At 56.8% G+C, this 26,125-nt stretch overlaps 3 protein-coding genes across 4 annotated transcripts; 1 reads left to right on the top strand and 2 right to left on the bottom strand.

The window, feature by feature from the left end:
- The first annotated feature begins 886 nt into the window (after positions 1-886).
- On the top strand, positions 887-17,004 carry NECAB3 (N-terminal EF-hand calcium binding protein 3). Of its 2 annotated transcripts, XM_040638176.1 has the most exons (13): positions 890-1,048; positions 2,953-2,976; positions 4,407-4,516; positions 5,504-5,529; positions 5,732-5,829; positions 13,751-13,887; positions 14,150-14,277; positions 14,431-14,510; positions 14,615-14,668; positions 15,170-15,282; positions 15,458-15,532; positions 16,046-16,137; positions 16,224-17,004. In XM_040638176.1, exons 1-13 carry the CDS (start codon positions 938-940, stop codon positions 16,250-16,252), a joined length of 1,077 nt encoding a protein of 358 aa, XP_040494110.1. In that variant the 5' UTR covers positions 890-937; the 3' UTR covers positions 16,253-17,004. The 2 variants fall into 2 exon arrangements, with proteins under 2 accessions (XP_040494111.1, XP_040494110.1); XM_040638177.1 differs by lacking the exon at positions 15,458-15,532 and having other exon boundaries at positions 887-1,048.
- On the bottom strand, positions 7,031-7,952 carry ACTL10 (actin like 10). The gene has a single exon (XM_008703196.2). It carries the CDS (start codon positions 7,766-7,768, stop codon positions 7,031-7,033), a length of 738 nt encoding a protein of 245 aa, XP_008701418.1. The 5' UTR covers positions 7,769-7,952.
- CUNH20orf144 (chromosome unknown C20orf144 homolog) lies at positions 10,940-12,151 on the bottom strand. Its single transcript, XM_040638648.1, has 2 exons — positions 12,023-12,151; positions 10,940-11,365 (listed from the first exon to the last, which is right to left on the bottom strand). The coding sequence occupies exons 1-2, from the start codon at positions 12,149-12,151 to the stop codon at positions 10,940-10,942; spliced, it is 555 nt and encodes a 184-aa protein (XP_040494582.1).
- Positions 17,005-26,125: the final 9,121 nt, after the last annotated feature.

Here is a 26,125-nt window from a genome sequence, read left to right as displayed (position 1 = left end):
GAGGGAACAGGGCACAGAGGAGCTGAGAGAAACCAGTGTGGAGTCCTGAGGTAAGGGCCAGAGTGGAGAGAAGTTCAGACTCACTGGTGAGCCTGAGATAGCAGTCACATACCCTGTTTTATATTTTAAAAGTTCCCTTTGGCTGCTGTGTGGCAGATGAAGAGGGGCCAGAAGGGGAGGGAAAAGAGACCTGAATTGAGTTTGAAAGGGGACAGGAGGGGGACTGGGAAGCAGTCCGCACAGACCTGTTTAACCCCTAGGTGAGCTTTCTCTGAGCCAGTTCCTATTTCAAACCCTTTACAGTCAGTAGGTGAGTCCCCACACTAATCCTTTATGGTCTCTCTGATTAACCCCATTTTGCAGAAAAGGATACAGATGCTCAGAGGTGAAGTCCGTTGCAGGTCTCACCCACAATGTGTCACTCTGTTGTACTGCAGTTTGCTCTCTTGACCCTACCGTGGTGTGGGACCTGCCCTCGGTGGGCACGTGGTGCCACCCCCTTCCGTTTTGTTCCCGGCTGTGTAGTACTCCCAAGCCCCCGCGCCCCCCCCCCCCGCCCCCCGCCCCCGCGCGCGCACAGCCAGTCCGAGCTGGCAGCGACCCCTCGGGTGGCTCCTGACTCCACAGTTGCCAACCTCCCTGGAGACTCTGGTACCAGAAGGCTTTTGGAGTTCTACATCGTGTGGCTCTTGCCCATCTGAAGGCCGGAGTTGCCTTCTCCAGTTGGGGAAGCGGCCCCCTCGGGAGGGGTGGGGGAAGGGGCGCCCGTGGCCAGCTGGGCGGGGGGGGCGGGGTTGGAGCCGCGGGGGGCGGGGCCCTGGGCGTCCGCGCCGGCGCCAATGGGCGGGCGGCAGCCCAAGTCCGAGGCGGCGGCGTCCAGAAGCGGGAGCCGCAGCCAAGCCCCAGCCTGAGCCGTTGCCGAGTGGGTGGCGGCGCCATGGCGTGCGCGGGGCTGCTTACCGTGTGTCTGATCCGGCCGCCTGCGCCCGAGCCCCGGCGGCCCCCCGCGCCTGCCGCCGGGCCCGCCGGCCACGCGCTCTTCCAGGACGTGAGTGGGGAGCGGGCAGGGGGCGCGGGCCCTCTGGCCCTGGGGTCGTCGCTGTCTCTCCAGCTCTGTCCTCTCTCTCCCGGTGTCTCGCTGGGCTCTCAGTCTCTCCCTGTCTCTCCTTGCCCCCGGCTGTGCGTCTCTGTGCGTGTCTTTCCCTCCAGGGCTGTTTTGGGCCCCTGCTTCTTCTGTCTCTGGATCTCTGCTTCTCGCTGTCTCTCTCTGACCCTGCTGTCTCCGTTCTCTGTCTCTCTCCTTATCTCTCCTTGTCTCCTGGTTCGGTGTCACTGCCCCTGCTGCCCCCACCCCCAAGTCCACCCCATCTATGTCTGATGCAGTGGGGACGGTCAACACTTGATCGCAGGAGAAGTTCCCTCTATGGCAACCCTAAGCTGGGCTGACTCGGGCAGGGGAGCCTGGAAGAATAAACCGCCTTCTGACTTCTGACCCAGTGCTGATCCCAAGAGTCCCTCAGATCTGACCCAGGAGCCATGGGGTCCCATGGTTGGTCAGGATTGCCCACAGTGGTCTGTACATCCCTCCTGTGGGTGGCAGGTGGGCCTGCCAGTCCCATTGGGGTACCAACATGGAGCAGCCTAGCCAGGCCTCAGTCCCTTCCCTGAGCCCTTCCCCCCTTTCACCCTAGTGCTCACCCCATCCTGGTCCACTCCTGCCCCGACTTTCAGAGGTGTCTGCCTGTGGGGAAGACTGTATTCCCTTCCCTGCTGTCCCTAGTGACTCAGCACCTTGACCACAGTCCTCCTGGATGGAAGGTACCCGCTTCCCAGGTGGAAAAACCAAGGCCCGCGGAGTTCGGAACATGTCCACGATCACACATGGAGGCAGAGGCATGCTAGGGTGTGGCCCCAGATATCCTCACTCCCAACGTTGCACCCCTCCCCACCATCTCCATCTGCCCCAGTCAGGCCACGCTGGGCTGCTGTGTGACCCTGAGCCAGTGGCAGGCCTTCTGTGAGTCAGGTTTCTGGCCAGGGGTTAGATTCATGCCAGTGCATCACTGACCCAGAGAAAACAGCTAGAGAGGAGTGGCATTCAGGACCTGGAGCTGCTAGGGGTTCTCTGTCCAGGCTTTGGCCTGCCCCTCCTTGCCAGGTGTGCTGGTCTCCCATTTGCTGGGCTGCTTTGGGTGACTTGGGAGTCTCTGGTCCCTGAACATGTCTTGACTCTGCTCCTCTGTGTCTGCCTTTGTTGCCCTTCATCTCTGCTTCTCTGTAAATATAATCTGTCCACCCTTGCTTTGTGCCACTCTCACTTCCCCTTGCACATGTGTGTACACACACACATGCACATACACACGCATACACGAGCCTGCCCAAGGCCTTCACAGTGAGTCAGACTCATAGGAAGCCCCAGCCCTGGAAGGGTTAACCCCAGGCACCCACAGAGAAAGGACTAGCCACTGCCCACATATCAGGGTCTTAAGCACCCAGGGAAACAGCCTTGAGCAGGTAGAGTCTGGGATGGACCATGGCCATGCCGCAGAGTTGGGTTCAGGTCTGGGACAAGGGCCCAGGAACTTGGCCCATCTCCCCTCCTTCCTCAGGCTGGGACCGTGCCAAGGGCTGATGCATCAGACAGAATCCAGGATAGGCTCAAGGTGTGGGAGGTGGGGGTGCCAGAAGCTGGCCTGGAGCACCCGCCGTGAGGCCAGGCCCTGCAGGAGAAGTGAGCAAATGGTGGGACCTGCTGTGTGATCTTCCTGTGCCCCCCTTGTTGGAAAACCTCCTGCAGGGCTGATCTGGGCAGGGAGTTGGGACCAGGCTGGGCAGGAGGAAAGGCGATGTGGGGGCAGCATGGCCGCAGCTGGGGCCCTGATGAGTTGGGTGGAGGCCTCTTGCCTCCCAGGCAGCGCTTCCAGTTCCCATCTATGCCCCTTTGTCCTCCAGGTTTTCCGCAGAGCAGACAAGAATGGTGAGTTGTGGCTTCCCCTGGGTCAACAGTGTGGGGAGGGGTGGGAGACATCAGGGAGGCTCAGGGGGGTGTGGGACTTGGGGGTACAGTCTAGAATGGAGAAGAATCTTGGGGAAACCCAAATCAGGAAAATCACTCAAGGCATCCTTCCCAGAGGGAGTGCTGTTTGGAGTTGAGCTTGGCAGGATGGAGAGCGGAGGGAATGTTTAGTCAGAGGCTGGAGGTGGGGGCGTACTCTCACACAGTGCCCTGGCACAGTTATGGGTAATTCTTCTATATGACTTCATGTTGTCCTCACAATCACCAGCTAGGTGGGAATTCTTCACCCCATTTCACAGACAAAGGAGCAGAAGCCCAGAGAGGTGAAACAGGTTGCCTGAAGTCACACAGCCTTTAAGTGGTGGGCCTTGGACCCAAGTCTGTGTGATGCTTCGTCCCAGGCTCCCTGTGTAAGGGGCTTGGAAAGGTGGGGTGATAGAGATGAGGCCCGTGGGGGGTTTACTCTTAGATCTTTAGAGGGCTCGGTAACATTCTGTATGACCAGTCACCTGGACCCAGGGAGGGCTTGCACACGATGCTGCTGGGTCCAGGGAATCAGCTTCCTTGGCCGTAGGTCCTGGGCAGTCTCAGACCCCAATCTGGGAAAACCTTGAAAGCTAAAGCAGGAGCCCTCAAGCGAGCCCGCAAGCAAATTGCTGCCCACAGGTGACTTAGGGCAGCCCACTGTGCCCTGATTGGCCAGTTGAGGGTTTGAGCTGAGGCAGCCAGTCAGCCTTGGCCTCACTTCTCTCCGGGGTCTTCAGACCCTTTTGTGTTTAAGCTTCCTAGAGCCAGGATCATGTCCTAACCCACTGATCAGGACACATGGTCTTATTTGGATCACAGCGTTCTGTCTGGGAGGCTCAGACCCTACCCTCCTCTGCTCCCCCAACCCCATCTGCTTACAGACCTTACAGGCCAAATCCTCAGTGTCTTTGGCCATCCCACTGGGGCTCTTAGACTGTTACGTGGCCCCTGCAAAGAGGAGGTCATTCCCTCCTAAGCCAGCCTGCTGCTGCTTGCAGGGGATCCAACTCTTAGGAAGATCTCATCTGCCTCCCAGTGGCTTCTCTGTGAAGGGCGTGGGTCCAGAGCAGCCTGGAGCCAGGCTGGTGGCAGAGACTCAGCCTCCAAGTCCTCTGAGTGACGTCTAGGTCCTACCATGATCTGGCCGTGTCCCAGGCTGTTCATTTGGCAAACACGTATTGAGTCCCTATGTAATACGTGTGTGCTGCCCTGTCCCTTGGGTGCCTGCAAAGTGGGCCCTGTTGCCTGAAGTGGGCACCTCCAGGGACTCTTTTTGTCTCCAACAGCNNGTAGTCTTTGGAGGGGGGTCTGATCTGGTGGCAGGGGTCAGGGATACTAGCTCTGCTCCCTGCCCCCCCCCCCCGATGATGGTAAGCTCTCATTTGAGGAATTCCAGAATTACTTTGCTGATGGGGTTCTCAGCCCTGGGGAGCTGCGGGAGCTGTTCAACGGCATTGATGGGCACTCTACCAAGTAAGTACAAGAGGGGGTGGGTGAGCCGTGGGTAGATGTGAGGCTAGGTTATCCCAGCCCCACTGTATCCCCTGCTGCCTTGGTTCCTTGTGGAGGCTGGGAGGTTGCATAGGGAGAGAGGTGCCAGGGCCCGATGCCAGCTTTACCCGCCCACTCACCCCCTCCCTGGCTCCAGCCTTGTCCATCACACTGCTTCCAGCTGGGACCCCAAAATAGCCAGGTCTGAGTCACCACCCGTGGTTCAGCCCACAGGTGTCCCCCCCTCCCCATTCCCGCTTCCTGCAGGGACAAGAGGATGCCCGAGACTGGCTGGGCCCCGCCGGCTTCCACCCATGGATGCAAGTGCACAAATACGCACCTACCTCCCCATGTGTGTTCCCACATCTGCAGGCCTTAGCAGGAGTTGCACGCTTTCCTCCCCGTGCTTCCTCACGTGCGTGCACATGCATACACAGCTGTCCCTCCCTCTCCCCCTGCATCACCTTAGAATAAATTCCAGACTCTGGGTCAGCATTCAAGGCTGCCATGCCCTTCCCTGTTTTGAAGCCTGAGCTGGACCTTTTGTCTGCAGTGCTAGCACTCCCCACCACCAGACACTCTAATCAAATTCCTTGTCCTTCAAGGCCTAACTGAAGTAGCCTCCTGGAAGCCCTCCCGAACCTACCAAGTAATACCCCGTGGTTTCTCCGGACTTCCCCAGACCTGGCTTCCCCTTCCCAGCTCTGACCCCTCCTCTCTGGCCTGTGTCCACATTTCTCTCCCTGGGCCTGAAATCTCCTTGGAGGCCACAAGTGGGTCTGAATTTTTGCCCTCAGTAGTACCCTTGCTGCCCCTCGGCCCACTGAGCAGCTTAACCTGGGGTAGAGGCAGTAGTAGCTTTCTCGTCAGGCTGAGCTGGGCGGGCAGCGGGAGGAACGTTGGCTCCAAAGTCCCAGGTCACAGACTTAAGTCTGTGGGACTGACGGGTGCCTTCTCTTTTCCCCACAGCAATTTGGAAACAGAGAGACTGTGTGGTGAGTAGGCCCATGGGAGCGCTGCTCTCCTGGGACCCCTGGGCAGGTGGGCATGATGACAGGCTGTTCCTCCTCCCGTAGTGGGACGGGATGGGCTTGGCTCAGGATACGAGGCCTGGTTGGCTGGTGAGGAATTCCAGGCTGGGTAACAGAGCAGGTGGGAGGTGGTCCGGGAAGCTTTGAGCACCTCCTCTGCCCACAGACTACTTCTCAGAACACCTGGGTGTCTACCGGCCTGTGCTGGCTGCCCTGGAGTCGCTGAACTGTGCAGTGCTCACTGCCATGGACACCACCAAGCTGGTGAGTGGCGGGGTTGATGCTGGAAGGCTGGGAGTGAGGGCAGGGGTGTCTGCTGTGCTGTGGGAGCTGCCACTGTCAGGGCTCAAAGCTGTGAAGCTAGAGGCTTGAGTTCAAATCATGGCTCTCCCACTTTCTAGCTGTGCACCTTTCTCTCTCGGCCTCAGTTTTCTCATCTGTAAACTGGGGATAATAATAGAACTTACCTCCATACATTTGCTGTGACAATTAAATGAGAGCGAAGGCTGGGATTTTTGTCTTTCTTGCTCTCTACTCTATTTCCAGCACCCAGAACTCTGCCTGGCACACAGCAGCCACTTAATACCTAGAGCCGCTGCTGCGGCTGTTATTGGCAAGACCTAACTGTTGTGGGGTATTGAGCCCAGGACCCAGCAGGGATGGGATGGGGGAGGGCATGCTCACACACGGCCATAGGCCCATGCTGGTGTGTGGAACCTGGGGGTGGGTGTTTGTACGCATGTGTGGCCACATGTGCCTATAAGCACAAACAGTGCTCACAGCCAGGGCTCTAGGCTCTTGGATTGTGACTTTGAAAATACAAGCCACCCCTCCCTTTGTGTGTTCCTTTTAAGAAATGTCTCCACCCCCCCTTTGTCCCATAGCTCTTAATAATGAGGCTAGGAGGGAACAGGGAGGAGATCCAGGATTGTGCCTGACCCCACTTTTTACAGAAGGGGAAACTGAGGCCCTCAGTGAGTCAGTGATCAACTGAGGACAGGGCTTCCTTTTCTGGTTGCTTCTACATGGGATTTTTTCGGTTTTCAAAAGGTCACCCCTTGGGGCTTGGCATAGGATGGGAATCCAAACGGTATAGGGTGAGGGGTTGACGTGTTGTAATAATTTCCGTATCTGTGGCCTGGACACCAGTGGGAGTGTTGCCTTCCTTGTTGCCATGGAAACAGGGCCCTGGGGGTAGGCACCTGGACTGGTATTCTCTGAACTGGCACTGGTTAGGATAGATTCAAACTACTAGGTTGAAGTGAGGGTCCTTGGGGTCCAGACCACCTTCTCCTGGCTCAGTAAGGGTTAGGGGCGACCCATCAGCACATGATGACTCTGCCAGCTCCGATCACGTGAGACTTTTATCTGGAACTCAATGTCTCTGATAGAGCTATAACTCCGCCCACCGAGCCCCTGCCTCTGCAGCCCCTCAGGTGGCACCTCCCCTCCGGTACAACAAGACTCAGTTGAATACTTCGTGCACCAGCCTGGAGCCACACTCCTGGTACATGGCCCGGGTTATCCAGCGGCATTGGAAGGAGCGCAGGGAGGCCGCCATGGAGCCGCCTGTCCATACAGCTGTGCCACGCCCAGGCTTGGCCACCAGGCAAGGCCTCAGTGCTGCATAGCCGTGCCTCCGGCACTGCGCCTCCAGCTCCATTTCCAGGCGCTCAGTGAAGCCAGGGAAAAGTGTGGAGCCACCGGCCAGCACCACGGTATCAGCCAGCCGTTTCCGTAGTGTTGCAGGAACCTTCTGCAGTGCCCGGAAGACCAGTGCAGGCAGTCCTGGCTTGGCCTGGCCTAGCAGACTGGGCTGGAAGATGGGTTCTGGGCAGCGGAAGCGCTCGCTGCTGAGACAGACAGAGCACCCCTTGCCTAAGCAGAAAGTGGCCGGATGGTGGCGGTCAGGGTTCTGAAGGTCTCCCTCAAAGTCCAGTGACACATAGCAGCAGCGTTTCTTGAGCTGTGTGATGGCCTTGCGGGGCAGGGCCCGCAGCTGTAGGTGGGGGTATGCTGCCACCAGCAGGTTCCGCAGGTAGCGTGACAGGGTGCTGCCTGCCACGTCCAGCCGGAATGTGGCCTCGTGCCAAGAGTGGCCCCCATAGATGGGCGTGGCATGGCACACGCCCGCTCCTGCCTCCACGGCCAGCCCGCTGAAAGCGCCAGTGGAGCAGAGCGCCAACAACGCTGTGCTGGCCATGTGGCACGCGGGCACTGCCAAGGCCTCAAACAGCAGCTCGGCTATCCTCTCGCGGCCCGCCGGTGGTGCCGACGGAGAATCACTCACTAGCACGGGCCACTGCTCTGGGCACACCCGTAGGCCGCCCACCAGCAGGCGCTCCCACAGCCCCTCCAGGGCCTCCCAGTCCACTACCACACCGTGCTTGATGGGGTGTGCCCGCGCCACACCACCCATCAGCTCGCAGCCCAGTGCTCCGGGCAGCACGGGCCGGTCCCAGCTGGGCACCAGGCTGGAGCTCTTCAGCACCAGGCGCGGCTGGTGCTCGCCCGCGAAGCCCGCCTTGATGAAGCCCGAGCCCTGGTCTATCACCACCGCCACGCGGCCCAGCGAGGGTGGCCGACCAACCCGCCCGCTTCCAGACACCGAGGCCACCATGGCTTTCCGGGCTCGGCTCCACCCTTCGCCAGAGGCTCCGCCCCCAGAGGCTCAGCTCCGCCCCCTGCCTGAGGCTCCGCCTCTGCTGGCCTCACTGGAGGCCCGCTTTTCAGCTCTGGGTTCTGGCCCCAGGCCTAAGTCCTAGCCTTTCTGGCTACAGACCCAGCGCTCTCAAGTCTTGGCTGCAGCTTCTGGTCCTGAGCTTCCACTCTTCCGGCCAGACTGGAAGTACCTTTTCAGCTCTTGGCTCCGCCCATAGGCCCGAGGCCCCGCCTCTGGTTCCAGTGTCAGTCTCCGCTCTTGCTGGGCTTCAGCCACTTCAGGCTTCTTCGCCCTCCTCTGGCTCCAGGCTCCACGCTCCACCTTGCACCAGACTCTCTGAGGACTCGCCTCTGCTACATGGCCTGCTCACAGCCCTGGAGGAGGCGGATGATGAGACGGCCACATCAAATCCTAAATAAGGAGAAGCCGCCAGGCGCAACAGAACTCTAACAATGAAGGGGACTTGTTGCAATGTTCTCCGGACCTATATCCTCCCTTGGGGACCCAGGAGTCCAGCCCAGTCCTTGAGCCCCAGGCAGTCTCCTGGCACCTCTCTCCTGGCCTTGGTTGTGGAGGTGGGAGGGGGTGGTCAGAGAAGGAAGGAAAAGAACTTGGATTGGACTCATTGTGACCTCAGTCCTCACTACCTGCTGTGCTTTCCCATAGCCCTCTCCACCCATGAAAACCCCCTGGACACATCCACTCTTCTGGGACAAGGCCAAGAACAGTGATTTGGGCATTGGGGGATCTGGCCTCAGCTGCCCAGCACAACCAATCTGATTCCTTCCCCAAACCACGTCAGATTATCTGAGGTGTTCTGGCCGGGTGTGCACCTACCCCCCCTTCCCTGCCCCAATCCAGTGCTGACAAGACAGCTCTAATCACAGATCTATAGCCGCTCTGAGGACCTCTGTGTGCTCAGCCCTGAGGGGCCCAGGCCGCCCACATAGGGACCCTACCTTCAGGGGCTTCCATGGATGGACTCTTGTGGACCTGAGTTTGTGACTCGGTTCTGAAGATGACTCGTTGTGTGCCCCTGAGCAAGTCCCAATCTCTCTCTGGGCTCAATTTCTTCCTCCAAAAGGTAGTCCTAATCCTCACACAGGAAAAGGCCACTTCTTGTCTCTGCAGAGTCTATTCTCTTTAGGACCATTTTGGTTGCAAGTAGAAGACCTACTCAGGGGAACTTAAGCCAAAATAGGGATTTTATCACAGGGATCTTGTATGTCTTATGGATACCAAGGGCAAAGATGAAATCAGGTTTCAGGAACAGACTGGAAGTAGGCCTGACTGCAGGATGTGTACTGTCTCTGCATGTTTTATTCTGAAGACTGGCTTAAGCCCACACATGTTCATGTAGCGAACAGTCTCTCACAGCTCCTGAATTACAGTCCCAGGGAAGAGGCTGATAGGACCAATCACGTATGACCAGGACGCGTGGCCACATTGAGGAACATGGTTACCGTGATTGTAACCACATGGATGGTAGGAAAGGGTCTGTTCTTACATTTCGGAGAGATGCTATGGGTCACACGACCTCCGCCTGATGCAGGGGGATACGGAAGGGATGGCGATTGTGTTGACACAAATGAAAGTGCATGTTCAGCAGAAGCTGGGCCTATGTCTTTAATCAGCTGGGGCCCCTGCTGCATCTGCCCCCTTTGGGACATTCTGAGGTGGTCACGAGTGGAAGGCTGGCTTCAGGTTAGGTAGAGCTGGGGCAGCACTCCGGTCTGGAGCTGGGTTTGGGACCCAGGAGAATGAGAACAAGCAGCTGGATCTTTCTCACAGAAAGCATGCCAGGCCTCTCCTGGGTGAATTAGGGAGGTGAACCTTGCTTTGGAGACCACAGTGGCAATAAGGCCAGAGCAGGGGTGAGGATAGGAGTCCCTCAGAAGCCCTAGAGGGAGAGACTAAGGCTGGGGGCTGGGCCTACACGTGACAACAGTAAGTTTGGGCATTTCCCTGTGGGCCATGTAGAATCAGTGGGAGCTTGTGAGGACAGTGCACTGTCCTACAGACAGCTGAGTGGTTTGGAAGAAGTCTCTGGCTGCAATGTGGGCAAAGGGATGGCTCAGGGTAGGCTGGGAGACAAGTGACTGAGGTGACTTGGGGGTCACCAAGCAAAGTGGTGGCAGGGGTGAGGGATCAGAGGCCCAGACCCCAGCCTCTCCTTCTGGGTGTGCTCACAGGCAGACTGTGAGTCCCCAGGCCCCAGCCCTGCTGAGCGTGGGGCCTTCACAGTTCTTTCCAGGGTGGTGGCTGTTTGCCTGGGCCCCTCCCTGTGCCTAAGAAGGACCTGTGAATGTTGGGGACTCTCAGAGATGTTAGGCCTCTGTGGGAAGCAGCCCCCTCCTCCGAGCGTGGCCAAGCCAGGGTTTGCTCAAACTGCCCTCCCTTGGGCCTGCAGACCTTGAAGGGTCTGTGACCCAGGGCCTGGAGTTGGGGGAAGAGGGAACTAGCCTCCCTCCACTGTGGCAGGGTGCCCCTCCCCAGCTCGGGGTAGGGGTTCTGACGCTTGGGTCACAAGGGGAAGGCACAGTCGGGCGGCAGGCCGTGGCCGTTGCTCTGCCATCAATATTCCTGTTTCCTCCGTCTCGTCCTGGGCCTCAGTTTCCCTCACCCAGCTCGGTGTCGCGCCGCCTCGGACAGAGCTAGCTGGCGCCAGGGTTGCTATGCGCTCTTTATTGGGCCGGGGGCCCGGCCGGGCGCTCAGGGCCGCGGGCGAGGGCAGCGGCGCCGCTTGCGCGGCTGCTCCTCGGCGGGGTCGGCCTCGCGGTCCGCTCCGCTCTCGGTCGGCAGACGCGCGTACAGGCGCTGCCAGCCCTGCGCCACCTTGGCTCCGCCCCCCGTTCCGGCCCCGCCCCCAGGCGCGCCCGCCGCACAGCGCCCCTCCTCCTGCAGCCGCGCGTCCAGCAGCAGCAGCAGGACCAAGATCTTCTTCATCTCTCTCTCGCGCGCGCCCTCGCGCTGATCAGCGCCGTCGCCCGCTCCTCGCAGCATGGGCGCCGCCGCCGGGGAGCCCACCGGGGCGCCCGTCGCGTCCTCGCCTGGCCGCCCAGGCCGCGCGCCAGGGCCCGCCGCCACCTCGGCTAGCTGCTGCCGCTTGTCCAAGGGGAAGAGCAGCACGATCTTGGCCTGGGGGTGGGGTAGGAGCGTGAGGGGGAAGAGCATACCGCGTCTTCTTGCTGAGGATCCGCACCCACCCAGGTCCTGTCTCCTAGGACTCTGTCCGCTTTACGTTTTCAGGACTCCCGGCCTCCATGCCCGGGACCAGGAGTGGGTCTCCCCCTATCCCATCACCCAGGACCCCTGCCTTCCCTCTGAAAACCCTTACCCACCCTAGGTTGACCTCCCGAGACCTTGCACCTTCGACGTTTATGGGATCTTTGCCTGCCCTCCTAGCCTTGGTGCTGGGACTCTAATCCACCCCAGAAAAATAGCACATTTTGAGGCTGGGAGCTGGAAGGGGGGCATAAGGGAACATCCTGTGTCCATAGCCTCTGTGGTCCCAGCTAGGGCTGATTCCCCATGCTGAGCCCTCTATCCATCTGTCCGGGTTGGGAGAATCCCTTCCTGCCCACCTTCCTGGACTCCCAAGTCTCCTGGTTTTTTGAATCCCTACTGTCCCTTTTGGGCTTTTAGGACCCAACCACACCCATAGGAGTTCCTGGGACCCTCATCCTCAGGAGGCCCTCGGACTTATGCCCACAAGGCCTAGACTCCCAGCATTCCCTCTTGTCCACCTGTTCAAGTACCCCTGACTCCCACCTACCCCTAGACCCTGGCACTCACGCTTGGCTTCTTCCGCTTGAGGTGGCTGAAGAACTGCTGTTTCCGCCCAGCCTTGTCCATGTCGGGCGGCCTCTCCTTGCGGGCCTGCTTGGGCACTTTGGTCCTCTTGTGAGAACTGTTGTTTCCCATGGCAGGGCCGGTCACCACTGGGGGCCACAGCCCATGCTGCCTCTGCCCTGCCTTCTGGCTGGCGGGGGGGCACCCTGCCCCTGCTCTGTCCCATGGAGGCCACATTGTGACCTCATGGGTCAACCTCACCACCTCCAGACTCTAAGCTCCTCCTCCCAGAACCCACAGGTACAACTTGGCTCCGTTTACTCTGTGATTTGTGGCTTTGGTTTCTCAGCTGTAAAACGGGGCTAATAATCACGAATGAGGCAATGCTTGTAAGGTGCTTAGTCTTAAGTAGAGAGGAATTTTTGTGATCTGGGTTTGAATTCTGACTCTGCCACTAACAGTTGTGTGATCTTGGCCAAGGTAATCAACTGCTCTGGGCCTCAGTCTTCTCGTCTGCAAAATGGGGTCAATTACAGTTCCCGTAAGTTGTTATGAGAATTAAATGAAATTCTGCTCGGAACAGGGTCCGACACATAGTAGGTACTATGTTAAGCCAGGTTTTTTGGTTGCAAGTAACAGAGACTGATCAATCATCTTAAGTGCTCAAAAGGGAATTTATTGGAAGGATTTCAGGGAGCTCAGAGCATGGCTAGGAAGTCCGGAGACCAGGCTTGGAGAGACAGGACAGAAGCCATTGGCCTGTCTAAGAGTGAGAGGACTCAGCCCCCATTCTGTTCCTGCCTCCTGGCTCATAAGCCTGGCCCAGCAGGGGCCATCTGATGACTGAGCTGAGGCAGGTCACAGACAGGAGATGAAGCCCCCGATGGATGGTTCCTCTGGAGCCCCTCGTGGCGGGTGGGCAAGCCTCTGGCTAGACCATGGCTCCTCAGGACTTCCATCCTGGTCTGTGTCCTTTGTAGGAATTAACTCATTGAAGTTTTTCAGCAGCTCAGTGAGATGGCTGTTATCATCCCTGTTTTCTAGGTGAGGAAACTGAGGCACAAGGAGGTGAAGATAGTTGGAGAGTCTCTGAGCATCCCACATAAGCAGCATAGGGCCTGGCACGTGTCGGCCTTGTCTTTTCTGCCCACGTTGGGAGGGGCTAAGTGGAGGCTAGTGATCTAGGGATCAGTGCTGGTGTGTGTGTAAGGACAGTGACCTGGCTGGCTGTCTTGTATCTGCAGCTCCCAGGAAAAGGTAAATGTTTGTTGCATGGATGAGTGAATGAATGAATGCATGCATAGACTATGAGTTTAGGGCCAGCTGGTAAGTTGGGGCCACATCACACTATCGTTTTGCCTCATGTGTCAAAACTGGCCTTGGATGCCCTGTGACCTGCTCTACCCCCCACCCACCTAGCTGTGCCTGGGGCCACACTGGCCGAAGGTGGTGGTCCCAACGGGGAAGGGGCCTTAGGGCCCAGAAAACAACAGAGGCCTCCCTGTATGTTGGCCTCACACCTCCCAGGAAGGGAGGCCAGGCCCAGACGAGGAGGGTCCAGGCCCTTGCTCTCAGTCCCAGCGCTGTCCTGCTCTGGTTGCATGCTCTCTGCTCCTCATGCTGCCTCTGCTGTTTTCATGGGCAAGGGGTAGGGGAGCAGGGCAGTGGCTCCGCATTCAGAAATATATGCCTAAGACCAGGAAATGTTGACCATGACCCCTCTGCCCCCAGGAGTATGAGCGGGCCTCCAAGGTGGACCAGTTTGTGACCCGCTTCCTCCTGCGGGAGACGGTGAGCCAGCTACAAGCCCTGCAGAGCTCACTAGAAGGGGCGTCAGATACCCTGGAAGCCCAGGCCCGGGGCCCACGGTACGTGAGGTGCCCTGCTGGTCATTGTCACCACATTCCAGGGCCCTTGGCTTCCATCACAGTCCGTACCTCCAGTATCCCAGAGCTGACATTCTTGTTGGCAGGGAGGCCAAGAAGGGGTGAGAGGGGGCGGCTGGTTTTGAGGCTGGGTCTCAATGTCCTGGGAAGCCTGTTTTGCCCCACCCAGGTCTGGCCCTGTTCTGGGGCCCCAGTCCTTGGCCTGTGGGTCTGGGAGCAGAGAGTCGACCTTCCACTTCCCTAGGTCAGACGAAGACAGTGTGGAGGTGAAGAGCAGACCCCATGGCAGCCGGCGGGCAGGGCGCAGGGCGCTGCGGAGCATCGGCCGGTCACCCACCTGGTCTCCTGGCTCCTCCCCCTCCTTGGACACAGGTGCGCCTGTGGCAGGGTGGGAGATCTGGCTGAGGAGGGTCGGGGGGGGGGGCCCAGTGTCCACTCCTCCACTGCCCTTCACTTCATCCTGAGAGGTTTCCCGCCGTGCGGGGGCCCATCCCGGACTTCCCCGCCGTGTGTCTCCCACCCCAGGGCAGAGCTCAGAAGCCGAGATGCAGTGGCGGCTCCAGGTCAACCGTCTCCAGGAGCTCATTGACCAGCTCGAGTGTAAGGTGAGTGGTCACGTGGCCAGTGCCCCAAGGGGGAGGACCTTCCTGGAATCCGCCTACGCCAGGCACACGCCGGGGGCCCTGCACACACTCTGTGTCCCTCACAGGCCCCCAGGCTGGAACCTCTGCATGAAGAGGAGCTTACCAAGGGGCCTGAGTCGGTGAGTCCAGGAGAGGGACAGGCAGCTGGGTATGGTGCCAGGAGGAGGTGCTCATTAAGTGAGGGGGTTCACGGGGCCTGCTGCCCACTTGGCCTCTGTGTTATACAGATGCCCTTTTCCCAGGTTTGGCCCAGCCCTCATCCCCCAAGGTGCTGGGTTCTGGCCCTTGCTGTGTGATCCTGTAGAAATCGTGGCCCCTCTCTGGGCATTAGTTTCCCTCATCTGCATTCCTGAAAGCCGGTCTGGGCGTGTGGGTGGAGGTTGGAGGGGGAAATGCGCATACTCCAGGAGAGAGACAGTGGCTGGATGGAGGCAGTGACCTTGGCCACAGGGACAGGAGGATGGAATCAGTGTCAGGGGCCGGGTTGGGGCCGGAGCTCCACCTCACGGTGGGCCGGGGCTGGTGCAAGTCAGGAAGGGCAGGGTCCTCCTGAAGGCCACATCCGGTCCCTCGCCCGTGCCCTGCCTTACCCTGGCTGACCAGGGGGCCTCTCTTGCCAGCACATCCTCGTGGCCCAGCGGCAGGTGCAGGTGGCAGAGGAAGCCCTGCAGGATTTCCACCGTGCCCTGTGCTGCTACGTGGACTTCACGGGGGCCCAGAGCCATTGCCTGCAGTGAGTCCCCAGCTGGCCAGCAGGCTGGCCAATGTCGGGTGGGGGTGGGGGGAGTGAGTAGGGCAAAGTGCTGGGGCTGGGCATCCTGGGCCAGGGTTCCCATTAGACACCCCGGCTGGGTGGGCAGTGGTGGTGGTAGCCTGGGCCTGGCCTGGCCATCTCTTTGGCCCCACAGCGTGTCTGCCCAGAAGATGGACAATGCCTCTTTCACCCTATATGAGTTCTGGCAGGATGAGGCCTCCTGGAGAAGGTATGATTGGTGTCTGAAAACTAAAATTTATTGAGTATGGGCCCTGGAGTGAGTCAGGCCTGGGTTCAAATCATCCACTATTATTCCCTGGCTGTGTGACTTTGGGAGGGTACTTACCCCTCTGAGCCCCAGGGGTCTCCTTTCCAAAATGAGAGTAAAAGAGGTCCACCCTCCTATGAGCCCTGCGCTGGCGGGCAAGGAGCTGAACACAGTGCCGGCGGCACGGGAGGCAGGCCCTTGGGGACTTACACACGCTTCCCACCGTGCCACACCCTGTGCCAGGCACCCGTGTGTTACTTCGTGTAAACCCCGCCCCCCCCCCACCGTGTCCTGCTGCAGTGTGCACCACTGTCCCCAGTTCGCACAGGGAACGGAGGCTCAGAGCCAGTATGAGGCAGGACTGGGATCTGAATCCCGATAACAGGACGGGTGGGAGTGGGGAGCTCTTCACCAGGTGGTGCTGCTCTTCGGGGGACCAACTCCAGCCTCAGGTCACTCCATGACCCTCCCCAGGCACCAGCATTCTGCCTGTAGTAAGGCCTTCCAGCGCATCCTCATTGACCACCTTCGGGCTCCGGACACCCTCACCACTGTGTTCTTCCCAGGTACGCTGTGGCCCCCAACCCTCTACAGCCCTATGGAGTGGCAGTGGGCCCCTGATGGCCTCTGATTCTCAACCTCTGACCCCTAGCCTCCTGGTGGATTATGAATAATAACTGAGGCCTGCCTCATTCTGGAGCTTCTGGACTGGTCAACTCAGCACCAAGATCAAGGACGCGGCCACTCTTAGTCCTGGGGCTGGGCTCTCAGAGCCCCCCCCAGACCCAACTGGTGGAGAGTCTCTCAGCCCAGGGATCAGGGACTGGGCGGCTTGCTTTCTGTTTATTTATCAGTGTATTTTATTGTTTCTAGCTTTGGCCTCTGAGGCACTCTGGCCTCTGCCTGGCTCAGGAGGCTTGGATTCTGGTCCCCTCTGTCCCAGCCTTGTTGTGTGACACAGAGCAGGTCACTTCCCTCTCCGGGTGGGCCTTGGGCTGTCTGACTGCCTAGTGGGTACCCTGCTTCCTTCCTGCTGTCTTGGGGCCAGGCTTCTGCTCTTCCTCAACCAGCAGCAGAACCAGGGCTGATGCTCAGGGACACCACCCCCCCACCAAACCTCGACCCCTGAGGCTGGGCCGGATCCGTCTGCAGTGTGGGGTAAGGACCTGGGTGTCCCCATCACCCTCCCGGGCTGGCAAAGTTCCCAACTCTTCCAGCACCCTCCGCTGCGCCAGAGCCCTCTGCAGGATCCTGGGTTGGTTTGCGTGTCATTTGCATATCATTTGCATGCTCATGCCCACCCATACTCAGGGCACTATGGGAAGTCCCAAGGTGACCTTGCCAAGTAGCAATAATTTGGGTCCAGTGTCACCTGCTCCCCCCATATACCTCTGAACCCCAGCCCAGAGGCAATAAAGGAAGTGGTCACCTCTGGTGTTGTGTCCTCTCTCTCGCTTGGCAAGAAGGTCGGGCTCTGGGGTTGGTTTGTATCTCAGACCAGCTGCTTAGGGCAGGCAACCTTTCTTTAGAAATCAACTGTTTCTCATCTTGGGCTCCCGTGTGTCTTTAGACAGTGGGAACTTCATCACAGCTGACCCCTGTTTCCTCAACTCAGGGCCCTCTCACCTCCATAAACCCTGGTTCTGGGGTCTTGCCTGGGCAAGGGAGTGGACTGGATCGGTCTCTGCTCTCAGCTCCCTGAAAATTGGCTGGCTATTCTAGCTTCACCACCACCCTCCTTGCCAACAGGGTGTGATCTGGAGTTGGGGGCACAGAGTCTTCTCAGGGTCCCAAATAGTGTGGCTGGATGCCTGTGAGAATCCTGTCCCCTGACAGAACCTTCCTCCCCCAGCCCCTTCTAGACTGGCTTTGTCACCACTCCTGTCACCTGACAGAACCAGGTGTGGAATGGCCAATGTGGTCCACCCAGGCACTGGGGGGCCCTACTTCTCTGGAGAGAACGGATTGGGGGGCATGGAGAGAGGTGTCTGACCTGCTTGGCTCTAAAGGGGAGACACGTGGTACCACAAGGGCACAGGATGGCCTCTGATCTGGTCCGGATGGTGTCAGAGTTGGGAGTTTTTAGGCAAGAAGACACAGGCTCAGGCTCTGTGGGGGAGGAAAGCTTGCCTCCTGGCACTGAGGGAAGCCCAGCAGTTGGCTGAGGCTGGGGCAAGGGGACCATGGGCTGAGGCGAAGGTGGGGAGGGAGCAGGGCCTCAAAGGTGCTTCATCCTGAGAAAGCTGTGGTGGGTTTTAAGCCGGAGTGACCAGCCAGTGGGCTGACAGTTCACCAATGTTCCTGAATGCCCCGGTGGTGCCAAGAAGGCGACTCAGATGGTACCAGCTCAGCGTAGATGTCCTGGTCTGAGACTCCAGGCAAGGTCTTCCCTGGGGTTTCTCCCTAGTGACCTCCACAGGAGTTCAGACTTGACGGGGCGGCGGGGGGGGGGTGTCACAGAGCTGCTCCCAGCGGCCTGGCCACCGGCCAGAGAACCAGCACAGGGGTCCCTGGAGGCTTGTTGGCCACCCCTCTTCCCAGACTCCTGGCAGCTCCTAGAAAGTGCAGCCTGCACAGGTGCCACACAGCTATGGGCGGGCTTGAGGAGAGCTCAGTGTCTAGTTAGAGAAGCAGCCCATCCAGGAGGAAATAATCCTGCTTTCTGTCCTGTGTTCTCAATGCTTCTGTTTCCTCCATAAAAAACAGGGACAGCAAACCTCAAAACTAAAAAACTTCCCATTGGTATCTTTGAACAAAGACATCGAAATCCCCAAGCTGACCTCTTAAGGGACCGCTTCCTGAGGGCTGGTTCCCTTGCCTGCTTCACCCCGCCCTGGAGCTGGACAGTTCACGCTTTTTGTTTTCGTTTTTGTTTTTAAGAGGCCACGTCCTCCCTCCCTCACGCCGCTGGGAGGAGCTGGGGAGCGGACTGCAGGGAGGGGTTGTGGTCAGCCCAGCGGGGTGGCGAGGTGGGGAGGGTGCTGCACCCGAGGGAGCAGAAGGTGGAGGAGGGGACTGGAGGTGAGCCAGGAGGCCGGGCCAGAGGGAGTCTGCAGATGTGCTGCGGGTCAGGGAGCCAGGAAGCTGGGAAGCTGTGGGGAGCGTGGGACTGGGAGGCTGGAGTTTGGGCTCCAGCAGGGCTGCGGGGGGCACAGAGGAGGTGGCCGGGCCTTTACGTTGTGTTTACCTAACTCCACCTTCATCTCCATCCTGTGGTCACCCTAACCCCCGGGTCGTGGTCACCCTAACCCCCGGGTCGTGGCCACCATCCCTTCTCGCCTACGAGACTGTGGCAGCCTCTTCACTGGGCTTCCCATCTCCAGTCCACCCCCACCACAGTCATTCCCCGTAAAGGAACAGACAAGGGGCTTTCAAAACACGACCATGGGGATCACACGACTCTGCTAGAACTCTTCAGTGGCACACACTGCCCTCAGTTTGGGTTCTTGAATTGGCATTCAAGGCCCTTAGCAATCAGCCCCACTCCCAGTGTGTACAGCCTCCTCTCCCTAAAACACGCCGGCTGAGCTGGGCTACGGGCAGCCTCAGTCACTCCCTCTCGGCCTCCCCTATCGCCCCCCACCCTGTCCCGGTCCACCACAAAACGCCGCCTCAGCCTTCAAGTAGCAGGTCAAAGCCATCAAGTCCAGGTCACCATTCCAGGCCTTGCCCTCCATGCCCTGTGCTCTTGGTGGCTCTTCAGCTCACCTCAGCAGCCACTGGGTGCTTGCTTTGTGGCGGGTGCTGGGGATCGTGAAATGTCCCAAGCTGGTACAGCACCCAGGTCAGGGGCGGGTAGAGTGCAGATGCTGGGAGAGCTCGTAGGTCCTTCCACCAGCTACCACCCCACCCTCTTACCCACTCCTTGCACCTGCCTCTTCACTTTCCTCCCACCTGTGCCAGTGACTCATTGGCACACATCTAAACCTGTCCTGGGGACTGGCCCAGTGCCAGGCCGGGTGCACGCTGTCTGAATGGCTGCCACCGCGCTCTGACTCTTGGAGGGCAACACGTACACGAAATCCTTAACACGGCCTCTGACGGGTCAAAACAAAGGGACTGAGAATTAGGTGGCCTTTCAGGAAGTTGTTATATCTACATATACTTTTTTAGAGCTCTCCACCCAACACGAGGCTTGAACTCACAACCCTGAGAGCAGGAGTTGCATGCCTTAGTAAGTGAGCTAGCCAGGCGTCCCCAGGAAGTTACTCTCAAATACGTAAGCAAGACACCATGCTCCAGGCAGGATACTGAGACAAAGACAAATCCTCAATGAAATCACATACCGGCGGAGAAGCAGGCTAAGAGAACAGCTTCCGTTTCAAAGGCTTCCCGAGCGCAAGGCCTTGTGCTGGGACAGCTCCCGCATGACCCCACTTCACCTCACAACCACCCAATGGTGTGGGCATCGTTAGCGCTCCCAGTTTATAGAAGCAACAAGCTCAGCGAGACAGCACCCTGCTCCAAGTCCCACCGCTGGATCGACTCCCCGGTACTGTAGCCGCTTGCTCTCAAGCATGAACAACGCTGAGGGAGATCTTGGGTGTCCTCTAGTAATGGAAGCCAGCGCAGGGCTGGAGGACAGTGACAGCTCTAACAAAGGAAGAAAGGAGGCCAAACCTTGGGGCTGCCCGATGGCAGCTGGGGCAGCAAGGAAGATCCATGGGAGCAGAGGTGAGGGGTGATCTGGTGTGGGCTATCCAGGGCCCAGCCATCAGAAGGTAAGTGGTGGTGTGGCTGAGTCCTCTTCATTTCTGGAACTCCCCAGGAGGCACCCAGATAATGTTAGCTGAACTCATGCGGCAGAAAGGAAGTGTGGGAAAAGGTTGGTGCAAAGGGGAAAGGAAAAGTTGCTGGGGTGTGCACCCTGGATAGGTATCTGGCTTGCGGGCTGGAGGCACCAGAGTGAGCAAGTCGGGCTCACTCCACAAGAGGGCGCCCGGCACCAGGCAATGAAGCTGTCCTGGGGAACGGGGGAGGGGTGGGTGGTTTGTTGTGGGTTCCCCAACCTTCTAGGGAGGGGGGGACAGCGGAGGGGGTACCCCCAAACCAATACCCTGAAACTCCAGCAGTAAGAAACAAGCACAGACAGGCAGGAGGTGTTCAGATTGATACGTTTGCTCATTCTGATTGTGTCATCATCTCAGGCCAATTATTTCCCTTTATACTGAGAAACCTAAGTCAGTAGGCTCCATACTTGGTGAAGTTTGAAAGGGCTCTCCATTAGAAACCTACCTTCCAGAAGGAACAACTCTTTCCTATTTTCCATCTCCTTGTCTATGCATATAGTTCAAGCTTCGCTCATTTTCAGATCCATCTGATATGCTGGTCAGCAGTACACTGGGAATTTCAATGACTGTCCTCTCCAGAATTCGATTTTCAAATCTGCCTGGTTAGTTTCTTACTGTTTGCTTGCTTTTTTCCAGCACCATCTTTAGAGGTTTCATAGTTACGTTCTGTACCCGATACTAGTATCAAAGTCCCAGGGGTTTAAATCAATTTTTAAATTATTCCTGCTGACTCTTGCTCATAGTGGCTCATTTCCTTGGATGTTTAGTAATCTGGGAGGGCATTTTGTAATTGATAATATCAATATTTTTGATATTTTGATTTTTCTCTAGAGGATTTGCATTTTTGCTTCTGCCAGACACCAGGAGATACTGCATGCAAACCTAGAATCATCTTAATTCCTCAGCCCCAGGAGAAGGCAGACATGAGGTAGTGTCTCCAGTCAGATTCTCGTTCTTCGGAGGGGCAGGGTATTCTGCCCAGTTCCCTTTGCAGATAGATTTTACCCTGCTTGCCTTTTCGCTGAGGCCAAAGCCAGTGACCTGGCTTCACGGAAGGTCCCAGATCTGCTTCTCTGTTTTGTAGTGGCTTACACTGCCCCAGAGGCACTTAATCCCTCACACTCCAACTTCTTGAAATTTCTCCTGACCCGTTTCCACTTCTGTGTTCAACTACCTTTGTGGTTTTGGTTTACTGTCATTTTTTCCTGGCCTTTGGGGATTTCCTATACTTTCTCATCTGTGACCTCAGCAATGCAGTTAAAAGTACATTCAATGGAATTTATCCAGCATCTGGGTTTTTTATGGTAATGGCAAATATTTTGGTCTACGATTTTTTTTTTTTTTTTTAAGATTTTATTTATTTGACAGAGATAGAGACAGCCAGCGAGAGAGGGAACACAAGCAGGGGGAGTGGGAGAGGAAGAAGCAGGCTCATAGCAGAGGAGCCTGATGTGGGGCTCGATTCCGGAACGCCGGGATCACGCCCTGAGCCGAAGGCAGACGCTCAACCGCTGTGCCACCCAGGCGCCCCTGGTCTACGATTTCTGTAACAAATTTAATACTATACCATATTATCACTCGAGTCCCTAGGATCTTTTTTTCAGACTGGATTACGGACTTGTCTACCAAATGTGCTTTTGTGCTAGGCTGGCAGTCACAAGGCTGAGATCCTGTTACTGTTCTAGGTGGTGGACTGTAGCGCTGGGCAGCTGCCCAGAGACCGGCAGTTGGCACCATCTGCATGAAAGATCACACAGCAAAGCCCCCACCTTGCCTTCTGGGGCCATAGCCACAGCCCAACCCTTTCTCCCTACCCTGAGAACACCCCTTTGCATTTTGGAGGCCTGTGAAGCTGGTGGTGCCAAGAAGCCTCTAGGGCAAGGCTGCTCTAAGAAGTAGGTTTAGGGCAGGGGTGCCTGGGTTGCTCAGCTGGTTAAGCGTCTGACCCTTGATTTCAGGGTCGTGGATGGAGTCCCGCACTGGCCTCCGTGCTCAGAGTGGAGTCCACTTGTTCCTCTCCCTCTGCTCCTTCCCCACTCGCACTAAGTAAATAAAACCTTAAAAAAAAAAAAAAAAGTAGGTCTAGGGCAGAGGTCAGAAATGGGTACTCAGGTGACAGGAGTGAGGATGGGGCCAGGGCCTTGGGAAGCGAGCCCTCAGGTCACCGGCTGGGAAACTGGACTGACAGCCTAAGACTCCATACACATAGGTGTGCATGGGTGTGCCTGCACCAGTCTGGGTCATGTCACAGCCGGTTAGACGACCTCAGAGCCATGTTAAGTACTACACAGGGTCTGCTGGAGGCACGCAAGCTGGTGATGGGTGTTCAGGAAAAGCAGTTTGAACGCACGTTCCACGGATCCAAGCAATGTTCAGTTCTAGAACTCTCACCTTGGAAAATTACCCCAAAGAAATAAATCATGCGAAGGAAGACATTCACTTCAGTATGCTGGACAGGAAAACTTGAAAGCAATCCAACCGCCTGACAGGAGGTGAAGAGTTAAGTCAATTAAATCATACAACCACTAAGCAAATAAACGTGAAGGCGACAGTGAACTCGCGTGATTTAACATCAGTGTAAAAGAACAGGAACGAGTCCGGCATGTTAACAATTTCTAGGGAAATACGTAAGAGCTATTAGAAAAAAGTACCTAGAAGTCCACTACCTTATTTTGCACTTTCTGTGGTTTATTTTCTGTACGAAGATCACTTCACAGTGAAGAGGGCTAGTGAAGAAGCCGGAGTGTCTGTAAGCTGCTCTGCCCTTGACCGCAGGCCCAGAGTGGGCAGCCAGCCTGACCGCGCTCCCCCTGCCCCCCCACTGGCTTCCCAGAGGCCTAGCAGCTGGAACCAGCTCCTCAGCAGTACCTCCGGCTTTCACTCCCCTGGGTGCTCTTTAGGCCATGGCAAGAACCCTGGGAGGCCCCCCACGAAAGGAGGGGAAGTGGACGTGGAAGCCTGCCCGCAGGACGTCTCACAACATGGACGCCACCTTCCCTCCCCGTCCTGTTCCAGCCCGAGTCAGAAAAGGAATATAGCCTTTTTATTGACTACTTTTAAGTAGAACAAACTAAATACATATTTAACAGTTTTGGTTCATTTATACAGTACATTAAATAAGTTATGCACAGAGTTAAGTAACAAAAATTCCTATCCGAGTAAAATGACAAAGCACAGAGAAACCAGACGACCGCATCCTGTGGTGCTTTCACATTCATCATCCCCCCTTCGAACCGCGCTCAGAGGCATAGCTTTCTATTTATTTACATTATTGGCTTTCTTTTATGGATGGAGCTTTTGTAGCCTCATCAGGAACTTGGAAAGCCGTGAAAGTGGACCGAAGGCTGCTGAGCCAAAGAGCACTTTCCATCATTCACCTAATGCTTATTGCTGCTTCTCTCTGCCAACTCCAGTGCAGGGACGGGGCTGCCTCTGCCAGCCTCCAGCCACACACGCCCTATTTGGTATAAGCATCAATGAGTGTACACTGGGTAGCTGCGGGCCGGACCAGGTGGGGTCTCCAGGGGAAGTGCCATTTCTGGGCCTGTGGGAGCAAGGGGATTCAAGGTCCACCCTCAGGCCTTCTAACCTTCTCCTGGTTCAGGATGGAAAAGGTCGCCGCCACCATCATCTTTGGAAATGAGCATGTCAACGCACGTGGGCAAAGAGGCAGGTAATTAATGTTTTGGTTTCACAAGAACTAGACACTCCGAGCTGGAAGGGCCCTATTCAGCAGCTCGCCCAGCCCCCCACCCCACCCTGGACAAACTGGCTGTCTGGCCCATGCTGGAACAGTCCAGGTCCCTCTGGCTTTTCTTACATTTGGTTCAAACATGCCACCACCCAGTTCTCTGCAAATAGCTTTAAAAACAAAAACAAAAACAAAAACAAAACAAAACAAAAACCCAACAAAAAACAAACCAAACCCACCCCACCCAAATCTAAGTTGGCTTGGTCTACTGACCTGGTTCTGACACCAGTTCTGAAGAAGGCTTCGAAGATGTATTCTACTTTCAATGATTTATTCAATCCGTAATCCCTTCTACAGTTTCCAGGACAAATGGCTACCTGGTCATTATTTATGCTTGCTTTCTGAAGAGCTCACTACCATACAATTCCAATAATGTTGCTGAACCTTCAACTCCATTTGCTGAGATATCTTCTGCAACTACCCAGAACAAGGTCTACACCTCTGCAAGCAGGTGACAGCCCTGGGGATCAATCTGACTTTGGAACAAGGCCATACCGAGTTAAGTGTAGATTTTCTGTCTAGAAGCTGAAGATGTGCATGCTGACACCGTAAGTGAGGCGCTCCTGGCGGACTAACAGGCCCAGATGGGCAAAGGATGTCCACACTGCAGCCAACATGACACCGATCTGTGCTGGGTAGATGCGTCTGGTTTCCAGACTTAGATCCATTAAGATACGTATGACTCAGCACCGTCCAAGATCCACATGCTCCGTGACCTCAGGGTCACAGGACAGTGCCTGAGCACAGGGGCTAGAGGCCCAGGCCTGGAGCTGCAGGGACCCTCCGAAGTGCAAGTCCCACTCACACAACTCATAGGGTGGGCTGCCTATTCCTGAGCAGGTAGAATTAACCAACTTCTTCCCGAGTCTATTTTCACCACTCAATGGAGTCAGACGTGATGCAGGTGGTGGGGACCCAAAGGAGGACAAGAGGGCGAATATCCAGCCCTCAAGCATCCCTCAGAACACTGAAAGATGGCTCCCAGTTTGGCCACTTCGGCCTTCTCTGGTTCCTGCAACCATTCCTTGCACGCAGAGGACAGTGAAGTCCCATCACTCCTCAGTGTCCCTCAGCGGGCGATGCTGAGGACTGGCCTCATCCTCCAGAAGTGCTCTGATGGGCGGGCAGGCATGTGTCGCGTTTGCTTTTCATTTCCACAATAATATCAAAGAGCCTGGGGCTGCCCTGACAAGACCTTCAGGCTTGATCTCCTTGGTCTTTTTTGTCCCCTCAAGTATTAACTATCAAGGTTGGTCCACTAAGCAGCCTGATTATATCAAGATATTTGAAGTCTAACTACATGAAAGCGGGGAGCCTGCACTTGTGCTCCGTACCTGGTAGCTGGGATGGTGAGCAAACAGTGGAAACCAAGTGGGAAGTTGGATTCACCCCGGCCCCTGCCACCTCTCCCCCTGCTCCACCCCCAGAGTGCCCCTCTTCCTCCCAACCAGAGAACAGGAACATTTCAGAGGAGGAGGATGAAGAAGGGGATTCTTTACATCTAAATAGGAAGTCTTGAACTGATGCCCTAGCAACCTAGATGTGAAAGTGACCAAGATTAACAGCAAGAGCTCTGAGAACTGAACTGCGGTGTGGAGTGCTGCCCGGATTCTCAGCTCGGCCTGTGGGCAGCACATGAGCAAAGCAGTCCAGACCAGCACGACAGGGACTCTGCAAGCCACCTGTGGTTAGAGCCACAGCCCACGACGGTCAGCTAGGACCTGCACACCAAACTGAAACCTTAGCTACAGAAACTGGTATGGAGCCCTCGTGAATCGTCTGTTGGTTTTGGCTCTTTATTCCAACCAGGAAAAACCTGGGCTACCCCGGGTAGTCTTGTGGCCACAAGATTTAAAGAACCTGCCCAGGTGTGCACCTTGCCACTGAAAAGATAGTGAACTGGAGACAGATCCAGTGGGTGCCACGAGATAACCTCTTGCTCTGATTTACAGGCTCTGTCACCTCCTCACGGGACATCCCATGTCTTAACGGAAACGCAGGCAAGTCCTTGCC

The sequence above is a fragment of the Ursus maritimus genome, unplaced genomic scaffold (assembly GCF_017311325.1).
Source record: "Ursus maritimus isolate PB19 unplaced genomic scaffold, ASM1731132v1 scaffold_22, whole genome shotgun sequence".
NCBI lineage: Eukaryota > Metazoa > Chordata > Mammalia > Carnivora > Ursidae > Ursus > Ursus maritimus.
The sequence above is the reverse complement of the archived record's forward strand: the minus strand, read 5'-3'. Positions and strand labels throughout refer to the sequence as shown.

What these genes read in the sequence shown, in the direction of transcription:
- NECAB3 (XM_040638176.1), top strand. Translation starts at nt 938, where the DNA reads ATGGCGTGCGCGGGGCTGCTTACCGTGTGTCTGATCCGGCCGCCTGCG. An exon ending in GGAAACAGAGAGACTGTGTG is followed by an intron (nt 5,530 to 5,731) that starts GTGAGTAGGCCC and finishes CTCTGCCCACAG; the next exon opens with ACTACTTCTCAGAACACCTG. An exon ending in CCATGGACACCACCAAGCTG is followed by an intron (nt 5,830 to 13,750) that starts GTGAGTGGCGGG and finishes CTCTGCCCCCAG; the next exon opens with GAGTATGAGCGGGCCTCCAA.
- ACTL10 (XM_008703196.2), bottom strand. Translation starts at nt 7,768, where the DNA reads ATGGCCAGCACAGCGTTGTTGGCGCTCTGCTCCACTGGCGCTTTCAGC.
- CUNH20orf144 (XM_040638648.1), bottom strand. Translation starts at nt 12,151, where the DNA reads ATGGGAAACAACAGTTCTCACAAGAGGACCAAAGTGCCCAAGCAGGCC. An exon ending in TCAAGCGGAAGAAGCCAAGC is followed by an intron (nt 11,366 to 12,022) that starts GTGAGTGCCAGG and finishes CCCCACCCCCAG; the next exon opens with GCCAAGATCGTGCTGCTCTT.